The sequence below is a fragment of the Rhinopithecus bieti genome, unplaced genomic scaffold (genome assembly GCF_001698545.2).
Source record: "Rhinopithecus bieti isolate Rb0 unplaced genomic scaffold, ASM169854v2 scaffold_19, whole genome shotgun sequence".
In the NCBI taxonomy this organism is placed as follows: domain Eukaryota; kingdom Metazoa; phylum Chordata; class Mammalia; order Primates; family Cercopithecidae; genus Rhinopithecus; species Rhinopithecus bieti.
Window position 1 is genome coordinate 3,428,650 of NW_016803360.1, and position 23,699 is coordinate 3,452,348.

At 38.0% G+C, this 23,699-nt stretch overlaps 1 protein-coding gene across 1 annotated transcript in view; it reads left to right on the plus strand.

The window, feature by feature from the left end:
• Positions 1-21,320, plus strand: part of LAMA2 (laminin subunit alpha 2) — a 640,343-nt gene extending 619,023 nt beyond the window's left edge. Inside the window, exons 59-65 of the mRNA XM_017879679.1 lie at positions 7,370-7,482; positions 7,799-7,988; positions 9,907-10,062; positions 12,118-12,271; positions 17,072-17,202; positions 19,141-19,363; positions 20,951-21,320. Coding sequence (XP_017735168.1) covers positions 7,370-7,482; positions 7,799-7,988; positions 9,907-10,062; positions 12,118-12,271; positions 17,072-17,202; positions 19,141-19,363; positions 20,951-21,108 — 1,125 coding nt within the window. The 3' untranslated portion in view covers positions 21,109-21,320. The remainder of the gene's footprint in view (positions 1-7,369; positions 7,483-7,798; positions 7,989-9,906; positions 10,063-12,117; positions 12,272-17,071; positions 17,203-19,140; positions 19,364-20,950) is intronic.
• The last annotated feature ends 2,379 nt before the right edge of the window (positions 21,321-23,699 follow it).

The window sequence follows — 23,699 nt, forward strand, 5'->3', positions numbered from 1 at the left end:
CTTCAAGAATTTGAAAATAGCTAAGTCTTCTCCTTCCCTAGGCTAACCATTTCCCTAGTTCAGGTATTCTTTGTATTACCTCATTTCTAATTGTTATCTCCTCCATGATCAGTATTCTTAAATTTGAAATATTCCCTTCATAATATGGCACCTACTACTCAAAAGGAAGTCACCAGCTCAGGGGACAGTGGGACCCCTCCCTCCCTTAATTGTTACCATATTTCTACTAATGCATCTAAGAATGTTTTAACATTTTTAATAGATATAATGCTACTAATTCCTAATCGGGTACCTTATTCAATCAAGCAGAACCTCATGGACCTTCTTATCTATCACTAGAACATCCTCCAGGCAGGTCTCTCAACCTGTGCTGGTTTGGATTTTTAGGGATAACCCTGCCGGCCTCCATGGATCACCTTACTTTTCTAAGTACTTACACAAACTTCATTTTATAGGGCCTCTCAAGCACATTTTTCTGTGGTATTTAGAGATCACACTTTTTCCCTTTTCCTCAAAATAAGATACTTGCCCATCTGGGAATGGAGATTTTACTCATTTAAGGTTCTTTTTTTTTTTTTTTTTTTTTTTATAACCTTCTGTTCTAATTTCGATTTCCATTTCCTCTCAGCAGTGTATGTTTTAACTTTTCCGAAAACAGAGCATTCCACTTAGTAGATGAGACAGAAGCAAAAAGTTGAGTAGCACCCAAATTGGTTGGTTTAGAAAGAATCACCGAACATTAGAGCTAGAAGACACCCTAAAGATTCCAACTCTTAACTTGCACATGAGGAAAGAAAGCCCTCAAACTTACAGCATGGCCCAGGGTTACCAACATGAGCGATAGTTGGAACTAAAACCCAGATATCTAAATTCCAACTTGCTATTTTCCCCTTCTTTTTTTTTTTTTTTTTTTTTTTTTTTTTTTTTTTTTTTTTTTTGAGACAGAGTTTCGCTCTTGTTGCCCAGGCTGGAGTGTAATGTCACAATCTCGGCTCACTGCAACCTCTGCCTCCCGGGTTCAAGCAATTCTCCTGCCTCAGTCTCCCAAGTAGCTAGGATTACGGGCATGCATCACCACGCCTGGCTAATTTTGTATTTTTAGTTGAGATGGGATTTCTCCATGTTGGTCAGGCTGGTCTCGAACTTGCGACCTCAGGTGATCCTCTTGCCTTGGCCTCCCAAAGTGCTGGGATTACAGGCACAAGACACGGCGCCCAGTCTATTTCCCCTTCTTTTGCACATTGTAATTATTTCCGACTGTGTGGTCAGAATTAGATTTTTTAGAACTTTCCATCTCTATTAATTGTATCATATTTTACAGTTCAGCTCATGGAGCCACACATATCTTCTGTTTTAATTTGAGTCCTTTCTTATGTTCTTTTCTTGTGTGTAGGGGGAAAAGGGTGTCTTCTTTCTAAAGGTCATTAAAAGTTAAAAGTTTTACAGTTTATTTTATAACAAATATTTATTAAGCATCTACTAAGTGCAAAGTTGAATACGGTATTATCATTGCTGGTCAGGGAAAAGAGAGAGAGCTGCTTTTCTGCCATAGCCCTCCCACTTTTATTCTATGATTTCTGGCACGTTACTTGTCCTTTCTAAAAGTAAAATAATTAACGGACAAATAAGGATAGTAATATCTTCCTTCTAGGATTACTATTATGAGGGAATAAATTATACATTTTATGCAAAGCACCCAGCACCATGCCTGGCTCAAAGTAACATTCCATCTCTCTATTTATTCTTGTGTTAGTTTAACTTCTGTGTTTCTTTAACTTAATTATTCTAGTTAGTTTAACTTTTCACATTTTTAGGGTGGGTGACAGGTGCTGGAAAAAAAAGGAATGTGGTGAGTATTCAATTTTTAAGCAATTCCTAACCCTTTAATTGGTTTGATATGTAATGATATATGCATTGTAATGATGTGGTTATTAAATAAGTCCTCCATAATTTTCAATTCTCACCATTTTCCTTTTTTGTATCGGACTTTAGATTTTTTTTTTTTTTTTTTTTTCTTGCTCTGTCGCCCAGGCTGGTGTGCAGTGGCACAATCATGGCTCACTGCAGCCTCAACCTCCCAGGCTCAGGCAATCCTTAAGCCTCAGCTACCTGAGTAGCTGGGCCTACAGGTGCATTCCACCGTGCCCCGCTAATTTTTGTATTCTTAATAGAGACGGGATTTCACCATGTTGGCCAGGCTGGTCTCGAACTCTTGGGAGTGATCCACCTGCCTCAGTCTGCCAAAGTGTTGAGATTACAGGCATGAGCCACCATGCCTGGCCCAGAATTTAGATTTTTAAGAGTTATTTAAGAACTAAGACTTAAAAGTTAACTCCTGAAGTGAGAACTGCCTATTTATGAGCTCCATATTTGTGCTAGCAGAGTTGACAGAAAAGATCTCCTATTCTCAGTGCCCTTCTTTTTCTTCTTTACACCCATCACACCCAACCCTGCCAGCAACTTACAGCACGAGGACAACATTCACTATACTACAGGGCAATGTAAGAGTGTCTTGAGAAAGCTCTGCCCTGTGAAATGGATTATGTCAATCTTATGATTAATTCATGTTGAACATGCTAGATTAAAGAGCATTTCATGCATATTATCTCATTTCATAGTATGGTAGCTTGTCTTCTCTTTATACTTCTCTCTTATTCTTTAGCCCATTCAGAGCTAGAGAAAACATTTCTATGTGTTCTATTTGTGGATATTTTTCATGGAGGATGGCAGGAGGTAGAGGTAGATAAGAGGCTGAACTTCAAGTATTACAGAAATTTGTTGACATGTGGAAACGTGACAAGTTCTCTGCAAGTATGTGCACTGTTTAGACCAAGTCTTTTTAACAAGGATAGCTTGTGTGGATTTGTAGATAATGAGCTGGCTACATTCTTTTACTTGAATTTTATTGAAGAGTTCAGCTGTTTAAAATGTGAAAACTAAGAAAAACAATACAAGTAGCCATGGAGAGTTCCTGTACTGGTGAGGTCTCTTTGGGATTTGAGGAAAAGAAGTGAACAGAGAAGGAAAGAATAGAGGAAAGGAAAGTGATTTCCCTAGGAGCTTTAGTGCTACACCTTTAAGAGCTAAGTACAGTCAAGGCCAAAGGGTAAACTGATTGGATACTGATATATATTTAAAGAGAAAACATACATTTTCCACGTATCAAGGAATCCCTGTTTAGACATTAATGTATAAATATTACTGTAAATGCCCAAGACCCACCGAAAGAGCTTAAGTGCAGTGTTAACAATAATTCAGTTTCTTAATAAACATCTTGAGTAGGGCTTTTATATTTTAGAAGATTAAAGTCAGTGCTATAAAAAATATCTTCCACTTATTCATCCATAAAGAAAATCATGACAAATAAGCATCAGATGTGATTTTAGCCCACATTTATTAGGGGAATTATTGACTCATGAAAGAAGAAAATTATGCAATTTCTATGATGATTCATTGTTTGGTGCTTTCAAGAACAAAGATGCCAGTTTTGATAAATGCAACATAAATCTCTGCTCAGGACCTAGGAAATTCAAGAGATGCTTATCAACGAATTATACGCACTCCTGAATCTAAGAACTCATTTCCAAATGTCAGCCACCAATCTGCAGATAGAAACGACCATTGCTTTATTCTGACCTGAAGTTAAACAAGTGACAGTGTGAGGGTGAAAACGTTTTGGCCCCATTACTAATTTGGTGCACTATCTACTTCCCTAAACAAGGCTTTTGGAAGCATGGCTTCCTCCATAATTATTCCCAACCACGTCACTGCTGTAATCAACAGGTGCATCACCACGCTAGACTCCCCAGCCAAGTCCTGTCTGCCTACAACTTGTAACCTGCCAAGCAAAGGCAAATGAAAAACAAGCATATCTGTCCTCCTTTCATACCCCATTTTCACCATTATCTATTTCTAGTACTTTAAAAAGTCCCCACAAGGTGGCAGAATTGTAACACGTTGAGATTGATGAGCCTCTACTGAGACCCTGAATTTTTCTAATTATTATTCTTGTTTTAACACATTTGAGAGATTAGTGCGTCCAAAACACAGGTAAAGCATCATGTCCGTAGAGATGAGGATGCCTTCAAGTATACACTAGCTTAGAAAAGGATGATTCATCTTGCAATGACCATTCTTTGAAAGTTCCTTAAAATTACCTCATTAGATCTTTTCTCTTACCCTTTGTCTTAGCTTAGATTTTAATGGCAAGCAGAGTTGAAAACATCCTTAATGACAAGATCATTTTATTTCTGAGCAAAGCACGGGGCAGTGTCTGTTCCATCTCACTTGTTCCCCCTTTAAAATGCTAGAAGGAAAAAGGAAGCTTGAGCTGCTGAATGAGCAGCTCCACCCACTGTAGAACATGAGGCAGAAGGAAGAGAAGAGGAAGCAGCACCGGGCAAACCAATAAACTGGTGCAGCCCTGATTCCGTCATGCTTTTTTCTTTTGGAGACAGGTTCTTGCTTTATTGTCCAGGCTGGAGTGCAGTGATGCAATCGTAATTCACTCTAACCTTGAACTCCTGGACTCAAGCGATTCTCCTGCCTTAGCCTCCCAAGTAGCTGGGCTTTCAGCATGCAACAACATGCCCAGCTGTTTTTTTTTTTTTTTAATTGTTGTTGTTGCTGTTGTTGTTGTTGTTGTTGTTCTTTTGGAGAGACAGAGCAGGGCAGGGGTCCTCACTTTGTTGCCCAGGCTGGTCTCAAACTAGTAGCCTCAAGTGGTCTTCCTGCCTCGGCTTTCCAAATGCTGGGATTCCAAACATGAGCCTCCACACCCAGCAGACTTGGTTTCAGTTTACCCAAGGAAAGCGATGCAAGGAAGAGGACATCCTTTAACCAAGCAAGGGAGAGATCTAGATTTGTACAAAACACTGTCAAATTAGAGGGTGGGGAATTTTTGTCCCATTTAAATCCTGAGGTACACACGTATAAAAACCCTCCCACACCAGCACTTCTCAGTCCTTTTCCAACTGCCAGTGTAATAAAGGAAGATGATAGAAGTTTTATTAAAACAACATCCATTCTGTTGCAAATCAATGATAGTAAACATCACCTTGGATGTCCTTAAAAACAAAGGGCTATACACCATAATGGCTTTAAACTTTGAGGTTACATGTTAAGAGTGTCAGTTTGGTACAACTATTCCGTAACATTGGCTCATCTGAGAACACCGTTTTATTAAGCACTGCTTCTGCCTGCTTCTCCAGGGCTGCCGGTTGCAGAAATGGAGGATCTAATCCAGGAGGTGCTGTTCTTCCTAAATTTCAAGCGGGTGTGTCCTGCAATGACTCTTAAAAGAACTTTGACAAAGTCCTTGGCCTTTTCTGGTCAAAGGTTTTTTTCTAAAATGACTTGACCAGTGCCTTGTCCATCTAGAAAATCTGATAGTAAACGACACAACAACAACAACACAAAAACAAACAAAAAAACCGCTGCTGAGCTCGGGACCAGGTTTGGATACACCTGTCCAGTCTACCAGCAATCAGAAAGTCCCCCACAACATACAGCTGCTACCAGGAGTGTACAACTGCCACCTTGAAATTTGTTTTAATTTTAATAGAGAAGTTATATTAACATTTACATAGAGGAATCAGACAAGTGACTGTAACCGCAATAATATGGACATAACCCACTGGCGGTTCTCTTTTAAGCTACATGTAATTGTTTCCTAATTCCTCAGCATCCATTCACGATTTTAATCCCTCAGTTTTCAGAGCTGAGGGTGTAAAGATGTTTCAGTGAAATTCTGTCCCCAGTGGACTCACAGCAGATAGGATTCTCTTAGCAATTTCTGAGGAAGACTGCAGGCTCCACATGTTTGTCGAGATGGTCCTCTGTCCGGGAAGTATCGTGAGAGGTTGATAAAAGACCCTAATTCTATTAATAGGAGTATTCATGACTGAGATCTTAAGCTACCGAAGCATCTCCATTCGGGCTCTTTTTGCAGGCAGCGTAATAAGAAAGGTGCCACATGCTGACTCTAAAAGAGGCCATTCAACTGTGCGAATGAATAGCATTTTCCTGTCCCACCCACGGGGTTTTGCATAGCTGTGTGAATTTCGGCCAGTCTGCTCTTTATAACTGACCATCTCCTGGGAAGCAAGAAGGGAAATACTTCCATGAAGACCAATTTTATAGCATTTCAAAACACTTAAAGCCTTTTACCTGCTGTGGCAGAGTGCTTCGTTTGACTAAGATCAAGAGAAAAGAGAACAAGGCTTTTCCTCATCAAGTAAAAATTTCCTGTGTGCTGATGAGTCATCTCTGAGGTACACTCTTTGGGGAGAACACTGTGCATCAAAAGCCTGCCTTGGGCTGCTTGAGAACCTCTGCTGAGTCAGCACTCACTGGGGTAGTGGCCCAGCCAGAGCTATTAAGTGCAGATCTTAAAAACAGATGTGTTGGTGAGAGTGTGCAGGTCATTTTCTCATGTACTGCGTGTTCTAAGAGACTTCCTAAGCAGCCTGTATATCGAGCTATCTTGTGAAAATAGAGAACAGGGAAAGGAATTGTGGCTTTGGTAATTTAAGGAGCCTCGATTATTTATGGAGCTGTGTGTTATGGTAGCCAAATGTGATCTACTTAGCCAGGACTGCTGTATGCTTTGCAAGACCCAGTGCAAAATTGAAAATGCAGGACCCCTCATTGAAAAATTATTAAGAATTTCAAGATGGTGACAGCAGAGCATTAAACCACGTGACTGCACAGCCCCGCACCTAGCTCTCCCCCTTCAGCACCCTGGGAAGCTGATCTTTGAACAGTGGCAGTTGAAATGGTGTATGTTGGATTACATTTTTAAAATGTGCTGGGTTGCCTAGCAACTGGCAAGGGCCTGAATGGGCTGACGTGCAGGTTTAGATACACCATCTTGAAAGTCTAAATTCATGGAAACCTTCTAGTGGACTGATAATTTTCAAGAAAAAGTAATATAGTGGGAGATGGAAATGGGGAGGGCAAGAAAAAAACACATTTTTCTACTGTTATAACCCAAGTGGCTAGCTTGTCATTTTCACTGTTCAATCTTCTAAGAATAGAACTCTTCATACGTGAAGGAAAAATGAAAGGGAAATTCCAGTTTTCTCAGAAAATATAAATAAATTTTTAGAGGATAATGAAACTATGAATTAATCAATAAATATGAGCACATTCCTTTAGCAATTCAAGGGTGTGATATAAGAAAACTGATTCACGCTCACTGAGCACTTGATAATAAGTACTTACTATGTAGTAGACTACAGAGATGAATAATGTACAGTTTTTATTCTTAAAGAATTACTCTAATATGTAAGACACAATTAGACAGCATCATTACCTTTTTAAAGAACAGTCCATAATCTCCTGTCTTTCTCTCCTGGGTATTTTACAGGGTCCTTGTGCTGCAGAATCAGAACCAGCTCTTTTGATAGGGAGCAAGCAGTTTGGCCTTTCAAGAAACAGTCACATTGCAATTGCATTTGATGACACCAAAGTTAAAAACCGGTATGTATCATCCTGAGACACTGGGAAAAATCTGATAAATGAAGAACTGAGTATTTGTGTTTAATTAAGTTTAATCTACTACACTTATTAATTTATGAAGCTAGCTTTTCTTTTAATTTACTGAGTACAGTAGAGAATAGAATGTTATTTGAGCCTGAGGAGCCCAATTTAGGAAATCAGTAGTCCAGGACATTCCTCATCTCTGAGAAAGTTTTACTCTCCTTTATGAAAATGCAGCCACGATCTGATACCACTCTATTTTAGGATGAGAATGCTCTTATTTTTCTGTTTGACTTTGCATGCTTTTGTTTCACAGTCTCACAATTGAGTTGGAAGTAAGAACCGAAGCTGAATCCGGCTTGCTTTTTTACATGGCTCGCATCAATCATGCTGATTTTGCCACAGTTCAGCTGAGAAATGGATTGCCCTACTTCAGCTATGACTTGGGGAGTGGGGACACCAACACCATGATCCCCACCAAAATCAATGATGGCCAGTGGCACAAGGTAATAGTCCCCTGGATATTGGCAGTATCCTAAGGGAATTAGTGAGTGACAGCCATCAGCATTCTCCTGGTGCCAGTATATTTTGCCAGGGCAAACACTGACACTGGCAGAAGCTAAAAATAAAATGAGTGCCATATACAACTACCACAATCTTGGAAAATGTGCTCAGACCTGTGTAGGTTTACATTTGACCACTGACATGCCTCATCATGGTTGCATCACTGCTGTATGGCTGTGGTTCTCAAACATCTACCCATAAACTGAGGCCAGGCGGCTGAAGACATTTCCACTGCTCTAAGTGAGAAACGTAGAACAACAGAGAATGTTCATCATAAAGCTTGATGTATTCGATCTGAAGGAATAATATTTATTCTGAGATTATATTATAGCATTTTTATGGTGGCTAAAAGGCCTTTCTATTATGAAATAGTATTTGCCAAAAGCAAAAGTTGGCAACACTAAAATGGGTCCCAAGACTCCCCACCTAACCACACACTGGTCTGTGAAAACCAGGAATCCAGGAATCTCTAGTTTATCGTGTTTAAAGGGCTCTAAGGTATCATTTCTACTGACAGTTATTTGGAACAATTTAAAAAACGTTGGCCTTACACCCAGAAACTGGTACTATTATGGGCACAGAAGTCTCGTTTGCCAGCTTACTGTCCTCTTTGGCATGACTGCAAATAGATAATATACTGCCTGATTAAAACAAAATCTCAACATTTGTCTCTGCACCTGCGATAGCCTATTAAAGTAAAGCTTCCCTAGGTAGACCAATAAAATTTTTAATTTTCAGAGTACGATATTATTAGATGTTAGATTTGGTTAATGTTAACATACTTGGACTTGTCATATTCTAGAAAGTCAAAGAACCTTAAAAAATGCAAAGCCAACCAATTTGTTATCATGGAAATAAGAAAAGGAATCTTCATTTTTGCTGGGAGCTTATGACTAGCAAATACAGATCCAAATGAAGGAGCTCTCATTAAGATTTCTTCCATCTCTAGCTAATAGAATAATAAATATGACACTCGAGAAAAAGACATATTGTTGAACCACAATGAGGCTGGGATTAAGAAAGGGAACTTAAATACTATAATTAGTCAAATTAACAATGGATTTTATTTTTGATGGTTTTTTAAAATTACTTCCCAAACCAGAATAAATATATGTAAAATGAAGTGTTAAATTACTCTAATCCTGACCCAGACTAATTTTTAAACCATTATGGTACTTTAGCGTTTTACAGGCTTTCACGCTGCTTTACCTAAATTCAGACTCGAGGTTTTTATACTCCAGCCAGTCTTTACACCCCTTATTTCATTCTGTCTCAGAAGACAATTCACTCCACCACCCTAATTTCAGCCTCAGTCAGTTCTCTATCTTCCTCCCCGACTTTGTACTAATCAGGTTCTGCAGAAAGAAGTGCAGCCTATTTGTGCCACTCTTTCTTTAATTCTGCACAAGAAGGGCCTGTTAGGCAAAGGGATGTAGCGTATCTGAAATTGTGTTGGGAGCCCAGGCTCCTGCTTAATCAAACTAATGCACTTTTAAAACTGTACGTGAATTTTGCTGCACTTAATTCATGAAAGTGCTATTAGTCTGCAGGCTTCCTTACAACATTCCTCCCTCTCAACACATATCCACACTTGGGAAACTACTGAAGAGACTTCAACCTAAAACTGACCCAGGAAAATTTGGTATTCTTTTGGTGATAGTAGTCATGGAAAAGACAGAATTTGAGATATTCTGTAAAATGGGTTTAACTTTCCCATATATAATGGGCTTAGCACATACTAAGCACTGTGTACATTGTTTCAATTTTTCTTGGTAACATCGTTAAAGTTTTTATGTCTTATACTGTGCATATTTGAAATTTGTTCAGGATTGGCATTAATGACCTCTTTCTTTTTTGTAGATTAAGATAATGAGAAGTAAGCAAGAAGGAATTCTTTATGTAGATGGGGCCTCCAACAGAACCATTAGTCCCAGAAAAGCTGACATCCTGGATGTTGTGGGAATGCTGTATGTTGGTGGGTTACCCATCAACTACACTACCCGAAGAATTGGTCCAGTAAATATCTAATTTCTTCTTTATTACCTAAATATATGACTGATTCATTTATTGATATATTTTGATTTATTAGGTCACATGGGCCCATAAAAACTGATAGGTGAGTAGGAAGTCATCTTTTCTGAAAAGGGACAGGTTTTTTGTTTTTTTTTTTTTTTTTTGAGAGGGGTCTCGCTTTTCCCCCCGGCTGGGGGGCAATGACAGCGATCTCGGCTCACTGCAAGTTCCGCCTCCCGGGTTCACGCCATTCTCCTGCCTCAGCCTCCCGAGTAGCTGGGACTACAGGTGCCTGCCACCACGCCCAGCTAATTTTTTGTACTTTTAATAGAGATAGGGTTTCACCGTGTTAGCCAGGATGGTCTCCATCTCTTGACCTCATGATCCGCCTGCCTCAGCCTCCCAAAGTGCTGGGATTACAGGTGTGAGCCACCGTGCCCGGCGGACAGAAGGTGTTTTAGATTAGCTTATGAGAGACAATGCCACGGAACACTGAGTGGGGATTCTGGAGCCAGACTCTCTTGGTTTGAATTCCTATTTAACTATTGACTAGCTGTGTGTTTTGGAGCAAGTTAATCATTTTAAACAAAGATTTCTCTTTTGCAAAATAGGGTAATGATAATACTAAACACAAAGGATTGCATAAAGATTAAATGATTGAGTTGGGTGTGGTGGCTCACACCTGTAATCCCAGCACTTTGGGAGGCCGAGGCAGGCAGATCCCTTGAGACCAGGAGTTCAAGACCAGCCTGGCCAAAAACCCTGTCTCTACTAAAAATACAAAAAATTAGCCAAGTGTGGTGTTATGTGCCTGTAGTCTCAGCTAGTTCGGGGGCTGAGGCACGAGAATCACTTGAACCCGAGGGGCAGAGGTTGCAGTGAGTTGTAATAGCACCACTGCATTCCAGCCTGGGCGACACAGCAAAACCCTGTCTCAAAAAACAAATAAATAAATAAAAATAAAGTGATTGGAAGAGTAGCAGGCATATAAAAAGCACTGAAAGATGAAAATGATGGTATGTATTCATGGTGTTTCAGTCATAGAGATTTAGCAAATATTGAGAGATGCAGTAGTTACAGTTATCCAATTTTGGATTCAGAATTTAAAGCCCTCACAGTTTTGTAAATCAATATTCACCAAATAATTTTTTTATCAGACCATGTGTCCTAGTTTGCTTTGGAAAGTGTTACTCTGAGAGAAGCATGGGGGATTGATTGGTGCTTTTAGAGAACACACTAGATACAAATGTGATACATTTCTGTACTCAAATTAGAACACATGATAATGTAGATTTGTTCACTCATCAAAGACAATCACCCATTATAGTTGTAATTCTCAGCATTTGGCTTCTCTTGTGGATGATCAGTATTACTTTCCTTTCATAGCTATTGGATATGCTTTTAGGTCTATCAAAACAAAAGTCTCTGACGTGACACTGGTAAAAGCAATTCACTTGAATTTCTAAAAACAGATAAAATATAATGGACTAGAGTATGATTGAGTTACTTCTAAATTCCTTGAATCCCCAATGTTTCATGCAAACTTTCAAGTGTTATGCATATTTGCATTTTCTTAGGGGAGGGTCTGCTGCTTTCATTAGATATTCAAAAGGAAGAAGCACTGAACCAAACCTAATTACCTTTTCAAATAGAAATTGAACATAGGCTATGACAAAATGTGTATATAGTAAGTTTAATAAACTATTAATAGAAACATAAAATCAGGAACATAAGAGACCAATTAAAACTTGTGATACCCACATGGGGCCCATAGCTCTGTCAAACCAATGGAAACATAGGGTGCAGTATGTAGACTATGAGAACAGTCGTATTCCAGGATAGATACATCTGAGTTGAGAAGCCCAACACAGGATTTTCTGCATCCATGTCAAGAAGCCTGATGGTAATAGAGAACCCAGGCAGCTTTGGGGGAAGTCCTACCCTAAGACAACTGGCCAATAACCACACACATAGAGCACCCCGCAAATGATTGTGTTCTACGTAAAGGCAAAGTTCTGCTAAAACTTGACATTTGTTTCTTCTGATCTGAACGTTTAGGTGACCTATAGCATTGACGGCTGCATCAGGAATCTCCACATGGAAGAGGCCCCTGCTGATCTGGAAGAGCCCACCTCCAGCTTCCATGTTGGGACATGTTTTGCAAATGCTCAGAGGGGAACATATTTTGATGGAACAGGTTTTGCCAAAGCAGGTAAGGCTCTTTCATTTCCTTCCTGTTGATTATTAACTGGATACAAATACTACCTTCTTGCTAGTACCAAATAATAAAAGTTTCCAGAGTCCTAAACTAGTATCCTTTATTTAAGCCAAAAATAAACTTATGGAAGTAATTTCAAAATGCTTCTTAAAATTCATGTATCTGATCCTGATAAGAATTAATAGAAGAAATAAGGTACAGGTCTATTTAGAGAATTTATTCCATCTCCTTCACTGGAGATTAAGAACAGCAAAATAAATAATTTTGCAAGGACACTCATATGTTTATACTATGTTGTTTTCCTACCTTCCAGTTTCTGGAGATATGTTTTTTTCTTCTTTTCAATTCCCTGCAAGGCTGTATTTCATAATCTCCTCCCCATCAACACACACCCATACACACAATGCACACCCATGTCCATTTCTTGTTGATGGTGACGATGGCTGACATCACTCCTGGCTTTCTCCGCTCCATTTCCAATGAACATTTCCAGTATGGTTTTATATCACTGGTCATGAAGGTGCAGCTAGGAAAAAGAAATAGGAAATAACCTCTACATAATGATTTTTTAATCCTTTAATTTTTAATTTTTGTGGGTACACAGTGGGTGTATATATTTATGGGTTACCTGAGATATTTTGATATAGGCATGCAATGCATAATCGTATCAGGGTAAATGGGGTATCCATCACCTCAAACATGTATTCTTTATGTTTCAAACGTCTGATTGTACTCTTTTAGTTAATTTAAAATGTACAATTCGCCACTGCACTCCAGCCTGGGTGATATAGAGCGAGACCCCGTTTCAAAAAAAAAAAAAAAAAAAAAAAAACAAACAAACAAAAAAAAGTACAATTAATTTTTTTTTTAACTGTAGTTACACTTGTGCTAGGAAATACTAACTCTTACTCATTCAAACTATTTTGTATCATTAACCATCCCTACTCCTCCCTGCCACTAACCTTCCCAACGTCTGGTAACTATCCTTCTAATTTCTATCTCCATGAGTTCAATTGCTTTCGTTTTTAGCTCCCACAGATAAGTGAGAACATGTGATGTTTGCCTTTGTGTGCCTGGCTTATTTCACTTAATATAATGACCTCGAGAACCACCCATGTTCTTGCAAATGACAGAATCTCATTCTTTTTTATGGCTTATTCATATCCATTATGTCTATGTACCACATTTTCTTTATCCATTCATCTACTGATGGACACATAGGTGGCTTCCAAATCTTGGCTATTGTAAATAGTGCTGCAATAAACATGGGAGTGCAGATATCTCTTCGATATTCTTTTGGGTATATATCTAAGAGTGGAATTGATGGATCATATGGTAGCTCTATTTTTAGTGTTCTGAGGAACCTCCAAACTGTTCTCCATAGCAGTTGCACTAGTTTACATTCCCACCAACAGTGTACGAGGGTTCCCTTTTCTCTACATCCTTGTCAGCATTTGTTATGTTGCCTGTCTTTTGGATAAAAGCCATTTTAACTTGGGTCAGATAATAGCTCATTGTAGTTTTGATTTGCATTTCTCTGATGATCAGTGATGTTGAGCACCTTTTCATATACCTGTTTGCCATCTGAATATCTTCTTTTGAGAAATGTCTATCCATCTTGTACCCATTTTTAAATAGGATTATTAGATTTTTTTTTTCCTGTAGAATTGTTTGAGTTCCTTTTATATTCTGGTTATTAATCCCTTCTCAGATGGGTAGTTTGCAAATATTTTCTCCCATTCTGTGGGTTGTCACTTCACTTTGTTGATAGTTTCCTTTGCTATGCAGAAGCTTTTTAACTTGATGTGGTCCCATTTGTCTATTTTTGCTTTGGTTGCCTGTGCTTGTGGGGTATTACTCAAGAAGTCTTTGCCCCTTTCAATGTCCTGGAGAATTTCCCCAACATTTTATTGTAATAGTTTCATAGTTAGATCTCCTAGATGCATGTCTCTAAACCACTTTGATTTGATTTTTGTATATGGCGAGAGATAGGGATCTAGTTTCATTCTTCCACATAGGCATATCCAGTTTTCCCCGCACCATTTATTGAAGAGACCGTCCTTTCCCTAATGTGTGTTCTTAGAACCTTTAAGGAAAATGAGTTCGCTGTAGATGTGTGGATTTATTTCTGGCTTCTCTATTCTGTTCCACTGGTCTATGTGCCTGTTTTTATGTCAGTACTATGCCGTTTGGGTTACTGTAGTTCTGTAGTATAATTTGAAGTCTGGTAATGTAATTCTTCCAATTTTGTTGTTTTTGCATAGGATAACTGTGACTATTCTGGGTTTCATATGAATTTTAGGAATTTTCTATTTCTGTGAAGAATCTCATTGGTATTTTAATAGGGATTATATTACATCTGCAGATTGCTCTGGGTAGTATGGACATTTTAACAATATTGATTCTTCAAATCCATTAACATGGAATATCTTATTTTTGTGCCCTCTTCAATTTCTTGCATCATTGTTTTATAGTTTTTATTGTACTTTCCTCTAAGATCTAGAATATGACGAGGATGCCCACTGTCACCACTGTTATTCAACGTAGTATTGGAAGTCCTAGCTAGAACAATCAGATGAGAAAAAAGTAAACAGCATCCAAGGAAGAAGTCAAATTATACTTGTTTGCAAATGGCATGATTTTGTATTTGGAAAAGCCTAAAGACCCCACCAAAAAACCGTTAGGACTGATAAATTCAGTAAAGCTGCAGGATACAAAGTCAACATACAAAAATCAGTAACATTTCTATATGCCAACAGCAAACAATCAGAAAATGAAATCCAGAAAGTAATCCCATTTACAGTAGCTACAAAGAAAATAAAATACTAAGGAATTAACCAAAGAAGTGAAAGATCTCTACAATGAAAACTGCATAATAATTTTTTAAATCTGCCATTAATATACTTAAAAATAGAATATTCAGTCCTGCAGTATCATAGAAACATGTATATGTTCATTAGAAATAAACTAATAAGCACATAATATGTGGAGATTATGATGGGAAACAGAGAAATAAGTAACAGTTCTTTCTATCAAGAATACATTATCATCTGGTAATAAATTGAAAGAAGGCAAGTAAAAATGATTTAAGATATAAAAGCACAGTTCTGTAGATACTTAGAAAAAAAGATTAACTTTGTTTGGGGAAATCAGGAAACGTTTCATGAAGGAATCAGCATTTGAGCAAGGATTCAGGTGATTTTAACACTCCCATACAAAGTAGCGGGTGATAGAAGAGTAGGACCCTCCAGCAAAATATAGGTAAGAAACCTCACCTACACAGAAGCAGAAAACAGAAAAACACAGGATATGCTAAATATTGAAACATTATGGATTATGCTGAACCCCAAAGTCCATGTGCTATGAAAGTCTAAAAGCTTCCCCCAAGATTTCTGCAAATTCACAGATGACTGGCATTCACTTAGTCAAATTTTGTGATGAGTTTCAGCTTCAGCTTCTGCAGTTAATGGACTGACTTGCCATCCTGCCTGGGGTCTTATAATTCTGGATCAAACCAAACCAGAAAATTACCCACTTCCTCTGTTTCTAATGGCCCTTGCCATCCCCTGAACACACAGTGTAATACAATTTACATAAGACTTGGGTGGTCAGAAGAGATCACTTCACTGGAAAACATACAATTCATCTTAACCTTTGACATCTTTGTTCTTAAATGTTTTCCAGCGACCCAGTCACTGGGACTTTTTATTGGCCTCTTCATTCTTTCTGTCCTCAGCCGAACTTCCTCATGTCCTTCCTCTCTTCTCCTTACTTCTCCCTTTTGGTTTTATTTTGCAGAACAATTCAGCTTCTTCTACCCTTTTTTTTTTTTTTTTAATTTATTTACAGAAGGGGTGTCACTATGTTGCCCAGGCACAACTGGCTAGCTTTTATTGTTAAAATCTGCTATAAACCCACCTTTGCCAATCCAAACCCATCAAGGTTCTCAGTAGAACAAAAGTCTTTCACATAATAGCTACCATCCTTCATTGGAGACAGCTGTGGCTACACATAGCATTTATTTCTTGCCTAATAAATAGAAGACTTGGAGAAAATTCCCCTGAGTAGTTCCCTGATACTCAATTCAGTTTGTGTGGTCTAGACAGATCTTAACAGATCACTTTGTTCCTAAGAGGCGTATCTTAAATACTTGCTCAAAGATTTTAAAAAATCAAAGAGTCAAATATGGAAAATCATAGAGAAAAGAATTAACTGGATAAGCAAGATAAGTCTACTTATGTCCCAGAAACTTCCCATCAACATTGTATTTACAGTTTCTCTCTGTATTAATAAAATGTGTGGGCAACTTTTGAACCCTTTCAGATGATTGTGGCACCATTTAGTGTGCCCCACTAAAATTTTACTGAAAAATCACTGAAATGTTTTTCTTAACCCAATAGAGAGACTTCTAAGATAATAATACCTGACAGTGAGATTCTTTGAGTCAATCTCAGTGTGTATCCATTTATTCAAATAATACATATTAAACCTCCATGATGTGCCAGATACTTTAGTAAGTACAGGGATAAAATGGTGAAAAGTATAGACAATGCCCCTGATCTCATAGAACGTACATTCCAGAAGGGAAGGCAGCCCAGAAAAGAAGCAATAACTATGGAGTGTGTTACAGGACACAGTGGTGGAAGATAGGCCAGGCAGGATCTGAAACTTACAGCCCTCATTAGAATTAGCTAGCATTTGAATTGAAATCTAATAAAAAGTCATGCATTGCACACGTTTGAATTAACAATCCCCATACTCTAATCCACAATATTTAAAATCTTCATTTTACAGTTGGTGGATTCAAAGTGGGATTGGACCTTCTCGTAGAATTTGAATTCCGCACAACTAGAACGACTGGAGTTCTTCTAGGGATCAGTAGTCAAAAAATGGATGGAATGGGTATTGAAATGATTGATGAAAAGGTGAGTGTCAGCAATCGAAACATTTCTGATTTCTTCATGATATTGTTGATGTGTAGATACCGTTCATGTGTGGCAAACTCGAATATTTTGAAGCCTGGCTGTATTCTTTGTTGGGAGAAAGTTAAATTGTATGTTTTCATCCTTCTGGATTGTTTCAATTTGTGTATGTTTTCAGCATAACTATTGTATAGGCCAGTATAAACTTTAAATGCATTAATTCTACGGCAAGCCAATTATGTTGACTAATAATGAACCAAATAGTTTGAGATCTCAAGTTCTTACTGTGTTGCTATGAATACACTCTTATTCTCCTCTTAAGGAACACACAGTCTATGAAACTATTGACTCCAGTGGGAGAAAAGGCAGAGGTGTATATCATCTAAAATCAGTCTGCCTCTTGTAATAGGCTAGGCATCTCTTAGAAGTCAAGGTAGCCAACTGACATATCAGTTTCTCAATTTTTTTAAAAGAGCATCCAGATACCATTTCAAAAAACAGCAAATTTATAAAAGTAGTGTGTCAGTTTGATAATAATTGATAATCAAATTCTAAACAACTCTCTAAGCCCTGCAGTGAAACAACTTTGCACTATAGGCAGCAGGTAAAAGAAAAGGCAGAACAAGAAATTTCACAAGTTTTCTGTTTGGCTATTAAATAGGAATTGTACTTCAACTCAGTTCACGTTTCCACCCTTAGTGTTGCCTCCCAAGAAGAAAAATCACATAGTGACTTAACTATTTTTTTCTTGCTTTCTTCCTCCTTCTGCTCAATTTTCAAACTGTCCTCAAACAAAGGTAATACAGGAAAAAAGATCCACCAGTTTAAAGGTAAAAAAGGGTGAACAAAAAAGCAACACTTAATAGTTTTACCAAATTTTCAAAACACACTTTTACTACATCTTTTTCAAGTAAGCTTCATTTCATCACGTGCTGTTACGGGGTAGTTACCATCAACATGTCACTATCATGTGCATTTCTCACCAAGCTCCTTTTACATGCAAAAACCACCCAATATAGTATGCAATATTGTATGCACCCAATATAGTATGCAATATATATGCCAACTCCACCCAATATAGTAAACATTTCAGTAATAATTACATCACTAGAGTTTACAAACTTTTTACCTATTTACTTGCATTTTCAATCTTTTTAAGACTTCTTTTTTTTTTACCTTGTCAAATGTGTTGCCAAACTGACTAATGTTTTTAATGTTTCAATATGTTTCATTTCTTCACCAGCTTCAAAAGAATTCTGTCATCTCAAATTTCAGGGGCCTTTCCACCTTACTAAAAACAGATTTTTCTCATTTAGACCAGAACTTCTAATCTAAGTTCTTCATTGTTAGGAATTTAACTGGCCTTCTGGCTCAGGTCTTTGGCACCTGTGACATGAAACGGGCTCCAAAATGTAATTTATGTAACTCTTAATCTTGTATATAAAATGAAATCCATGAAGGAAAACACATAATTAAAACATTAGAAGTTTAAAATTTAAAAAATCCTTTACTTTGAATTTGTAAACCAAATTATTGAGTCACTTTAAACAATATCTTTTAAGAAAATTTTATAAGGTTCAGTAAGAACTCTCACATTCTAAAATCTCTGAGGTAGAATTTTTCCCTGTGTACACTAGGTCCTTTTCTTGTCACCTGGCCTCAAATTTTTCTGAAAGCAGAATTATTACCAGCTTTATGTATCTTGCTTATTAACTCCCAACAATTCCCCAAAGCAAAGAAAATAATTTGTGGCTCCTGGTGATTAGATTTATACTTTAATTTCTATCAAGTTTTAAAAATTTTTTCAATATGCCCAGTTACATCCAGTTCAAATGATTCTGGCCGATATCTTTCCTAGAGACCTGATCATTTTTATGTGTGAAACATCATGATACTTCTTGAATAAAACCATCTGTGACTGTTCTATTTCCTGCTTTCCAGCTGATGTTTCATGTGGACAATGGCGCCGGCAGATTCACTGCTATCTATGATGCTGGGGTTCCAGGGCATTTGTGTGATGGACAATGGCATAAAGTCACTGCCAACAAGATCAAACACCGCATTGAGCTCACAGTCGATGGGAACCAGGTGGAAGCCCAAAGCCTAAACCCAGCATCTACATCAGCTGACACAAATGACCCTGTATTTGTTGGAGGCTTCCCAGGTGAGTGTTGGCTTCCCCAGCAAGAATGTCTTTGCTCTCTTATGTTAGTGGTTTTGAAAACATTTATATTTACGTATGTCTAAGAATGTGTGATTATGTGTACTTGCTTCCTAGCTTTAGAATTTGCTCCTATAAATAGCACCTTACCTAAAATTTCCAGTGTGTAAAATGAACATATTATATAAACCACCTGGGACTGAACTTTTCATGAGAACCCCCAAAGTTTCATTTGTGGAGAGATTGAAGCTAAAGGAAATGAATTTGGCTTATAAAAGATATGAGGCATTTAACAGCAATTGGACCCAAACTTGGTGTTCTTTCTGATTTTTTTTTAAATTAATATACCAGAGGAATCATAAAATGTTATGGAACTTATTTCCTCAAGTTCTGGAAATCATTGGGTTAAATGTAGCTAATTTCCCCCTTATGTTATTATAGAGTTTATATTTATATTACAAAGAAACCCAAGCAATAAATCCTCATTCAAAATCCTTCTCTAGCACATTAAACATAGCATGTGAACTGCAGAGATTTACCTAAAGTGCCCATAAACAAGAGTGGCCCAACTTGATGAGAAGTAAGCCAAGTGGCTCTTAATAAGTACTGTAATAACATAGCCTCCTGGAATGGTCTTTCATCATTTTGTTGAGAGGAACTTTTGTCCCCGTTTATATAAAGCTCCTTTGCTTAATGAAACAAGCAAAATGTATATTCAGCAATTGTTGACAGAGCAATGTTGACAGAAATGCAATGGGAGCCCAACGACAGCTCCTCTTTCCAAAGTGCCTTCTGGGTTTTAAAAAGATCTTTTGCCTCAATCAGGATACATTCCAAGACATTATGAAGGAGGTAATGTACTTCTCCATTCAGTCTATGAAATGGAATCCTAATTAACACCTAGTAGGCCTGCTGATACAAGCACCTCCATAATAAGAGGAAGATTCCACATGAATTTCCAAACTACTTAACCTTTAGGGATTTATTTTTACAATGTAAGAAAGTGATAAAGTCACCTTCAAAAAGTTCTAAGTCAGTACTTAAAAGTATCTGATCAATTGCTTTGTTTCATGAACTAACATTTTACAATTTTAAGTCATAACTGTAAATCTGTTCATCCCAAACCACTTTATTTCATTCTTAAGATGTATAATTTTAGATGTTTTCAGATTTTATAATATATAACTGTTAAAAAGTTGAGGCTGGGTGGGCATGGTGGCTCATGCCTGTAATCCCAACACTGGAATTACACTTTGGGCTGAGATGGACAGATCTCTTGAGCCCAGGAGTTGGAGAGTAGCCTGGGCAACACAGAGAAGGGAGGATCGCTGGAGTCCAGGAGGTTTAGGCTGCAGTAAGCCTTGCACCACTGCACTCCAGCCTAGGCAACAGAGCAAGAACCTGTCTCAAAAAAAATTTCAGTTGATCTTTCTTCACAATTCTATTAGTAAGGCTAACAACAAAACCACTAACTTTGCATAAAACAGCATTCCAATTTAATCTCAAGCTAACAGGTGACTTTGAAACATGCTCTTAATATTTGGCGCAGGAGCATTTCAAAGCTGAGCCCTCTTGCGTTGCCTTTTTCAGATGACCTCAAGCAGTTTGGCCTGACCACCAGCATTCCGTTCCGAGGTTGCATCAGATCCCTGAAGCTCACCAAAGGCACGGGCAAGCCACTGGAAGTTAATTTTGCCAAGGCCCTGGAACTGAGGGGTGTTCAACCTGTATCATGCCCAGCCAACTAATAAAAATAAGTGTAACCCTAGGAGGGGTCTGTCAAAACAAGTATATCAAGTAAAACAAATATATTTTACCTATATATATTAATTAAACTAATTTGTGCATGTATATAGAATTCTTTCTGTATTCAGATGGTGCTAATTCAGACTCCAGACTGAATTTTAATTCAAGTTCTTTCTCAAGTCTATAAATATTAAACTTATTATTTCATTCTAAATAATTGCCTGTTTTGTGTAATTTTAAGGATAAAAGGAAATTGGCCATAAATTGTTGAATTTGCAACATGCCCTCCAGTCATCTCAAGGAAAGAGTTCAGATGTAATTTATGAAGGCAAATTTTTTAACTTATTTCTATTAATACTTTTATCATCCTTTACCATGTATGTCAGCTTTGGCCTTCTGTCCAAGCCACTGACAGCAAGTGAATTTGGCATGTGTGATTGGGAGGAAATCAGTTCCCTTACTCTGTTTGTGAAAGAATTAGCAAATCATTTTCCTGACCCAAGTTCATTATTAGAGAGTTTAACTAGCCACATGAGAGAATAGCTTTTTATGCTGAAGGTAGAGGGTATAGATCAGATTCAGTCCAGAAAGCTTAATTATTTGATTTTCTTATTGATAATGATTTTTGGGCTTTGGGGAGATGCCAGAACCAAGCTTATGAATGACAACTAAGCACACATTTGATACTACAGTACTAAGATTTGGGACTCTCTAAGCCTATAGTGAATATCACAATTTACACCTAGGTGGGGAGGAATAATGCTGAAATGCATTTCTACTTATCAGGAAGCAGTAAACCAGAAACTTAAAAGGCATGCTTCATTGAGTCTTTTGGAGTTGTAATTTGACCTAACAAATCCATTTTCTAAAAAAAGTTCTGTGTTTTGTTCTCCTTTTACCCATGATTTCAGTCATCTTCAAAGAGCTCTGTGAGAAGACTGGCCTTGATTTTATGCACCAGCTTAAAAAGGAAACGTTTCATTTGCCATCTTCAGTAGACAATGGTTGCAGTCTAATAATTCAGAACATGTAAAAGAACAGGAAACTTTCTTCTCCTATTTTAGCAAAAATTTTAGCAAAAAAGAATAATCCTCTCTGACAATGTTATCCACTAGGGGAAGGAAGGTGCTGTTTCCAATCGAGGTGATGACTGACATATTCACTATTTCACCACCGTCCAGTTGCTCAATACAATTTGTACACACAACTTCATTCTAGAGAAGCAATTCTCAACCTTGGCTCAGTGTTTTAGAAAAGTGCCTATGTTTTAGAAAAGGGCCTAGGGAGTTTTCAAAAATCTGGTACCTGGTCCAGTGATTCTGATTTTGTCTAGGACATAGCCAGAGCATAAGAAATTTTTTTTTTTGAGACAGAGTCTCATGTTGTCACCCAGGCTGGAGTGGAATGGCACCATCTTGGCTCACTGCAGCCTCAACCTCCCCAGTTCAAGTGATCCTCCTGCCTCACTCCCCAAGTAGCTGGGACTACAGGTGTGCATCACCATGCCCAACTAATTTTTATATTTTTAGTAGAGATGGGGTTTCACCATGTTGCCCAGGCTGGTCTTGAACTCCTGAGCTCAAGCAATCTGCCTGCCTCAGCCTCCCAAAGTGCTAGGATTACTGGTGTGAACCACTGTGCCCAGTCAAGTATGAGGATTTTAAAAAACATTCCCAGGCAATTCTAATGTGTTGTCAAGGATAAGAACCACTATTCTAAAAAGAAACATTATCCTCCATGCCAATAAAGAGTTTTATAGTCATTCGAGAACCCTACTATTAGCTTTGTCTTGGCCATTTCCACACTTATTAAAAAAATAATATAGGTCAGGTGCAGTAGCTCACACCTGTAATCCCAGCACTTTGGGAGGCCGAGGCAGGAGGGTCACTGGAACCCAGAAGTTTGAGACCAGCCTGGGCAACATAGGGAGACCCTGCCTCTACCAAAAGTCTAAAAATTAGCCAGGCATAGCAGCATGCACCTACAATCCTAGCTACTCCAGGAGGCTGATGCAGGAGGATTGCTTGAGCCTGGGAGGTCAAAGCTGCAGTGAGCTGGTGATCATACCACTGCACTCCAGCCGGGGCAACAGAGCAAGACTCTGTCTCAAATGAAAGAGATATCTTTTTATATCAAATATTGAATCTAGTGAATTTAATATATAAAACATTGAATCTAGTGAATATCTTTTAACCAAACTTTAAGAAATAAAACTTTTGAAAATCAATGTGTTTTAAAAGTGGAAACATACATCTGCACTAAACACTGACATGACTTTGGGGGCTTAATCTGGACACTGAGTGGGATAAATGGGAATAAAGATGTTGGGTTCCTTAGATTAAAAGCTAAAGCCTTTCTTTCTTAAGCCTTGCACAGAAAGATATGTAACAAAATGGAAAGCAAAGGTACTTAAATTGGCACTCCTATCAGAATAAAATCCTGCTTCAGTCAATTTGTAGGTAGAGGCCTTAGAATGATAGAATTGGAAGTGAATTGAGATCAGTGAATACAGTGATTCTTAAGTCTAGCTAGATATTAAAATTGCCTTGGGTGCTTAAAAAATCTACATTTGGGCTGGGCACTGTAGCTCATG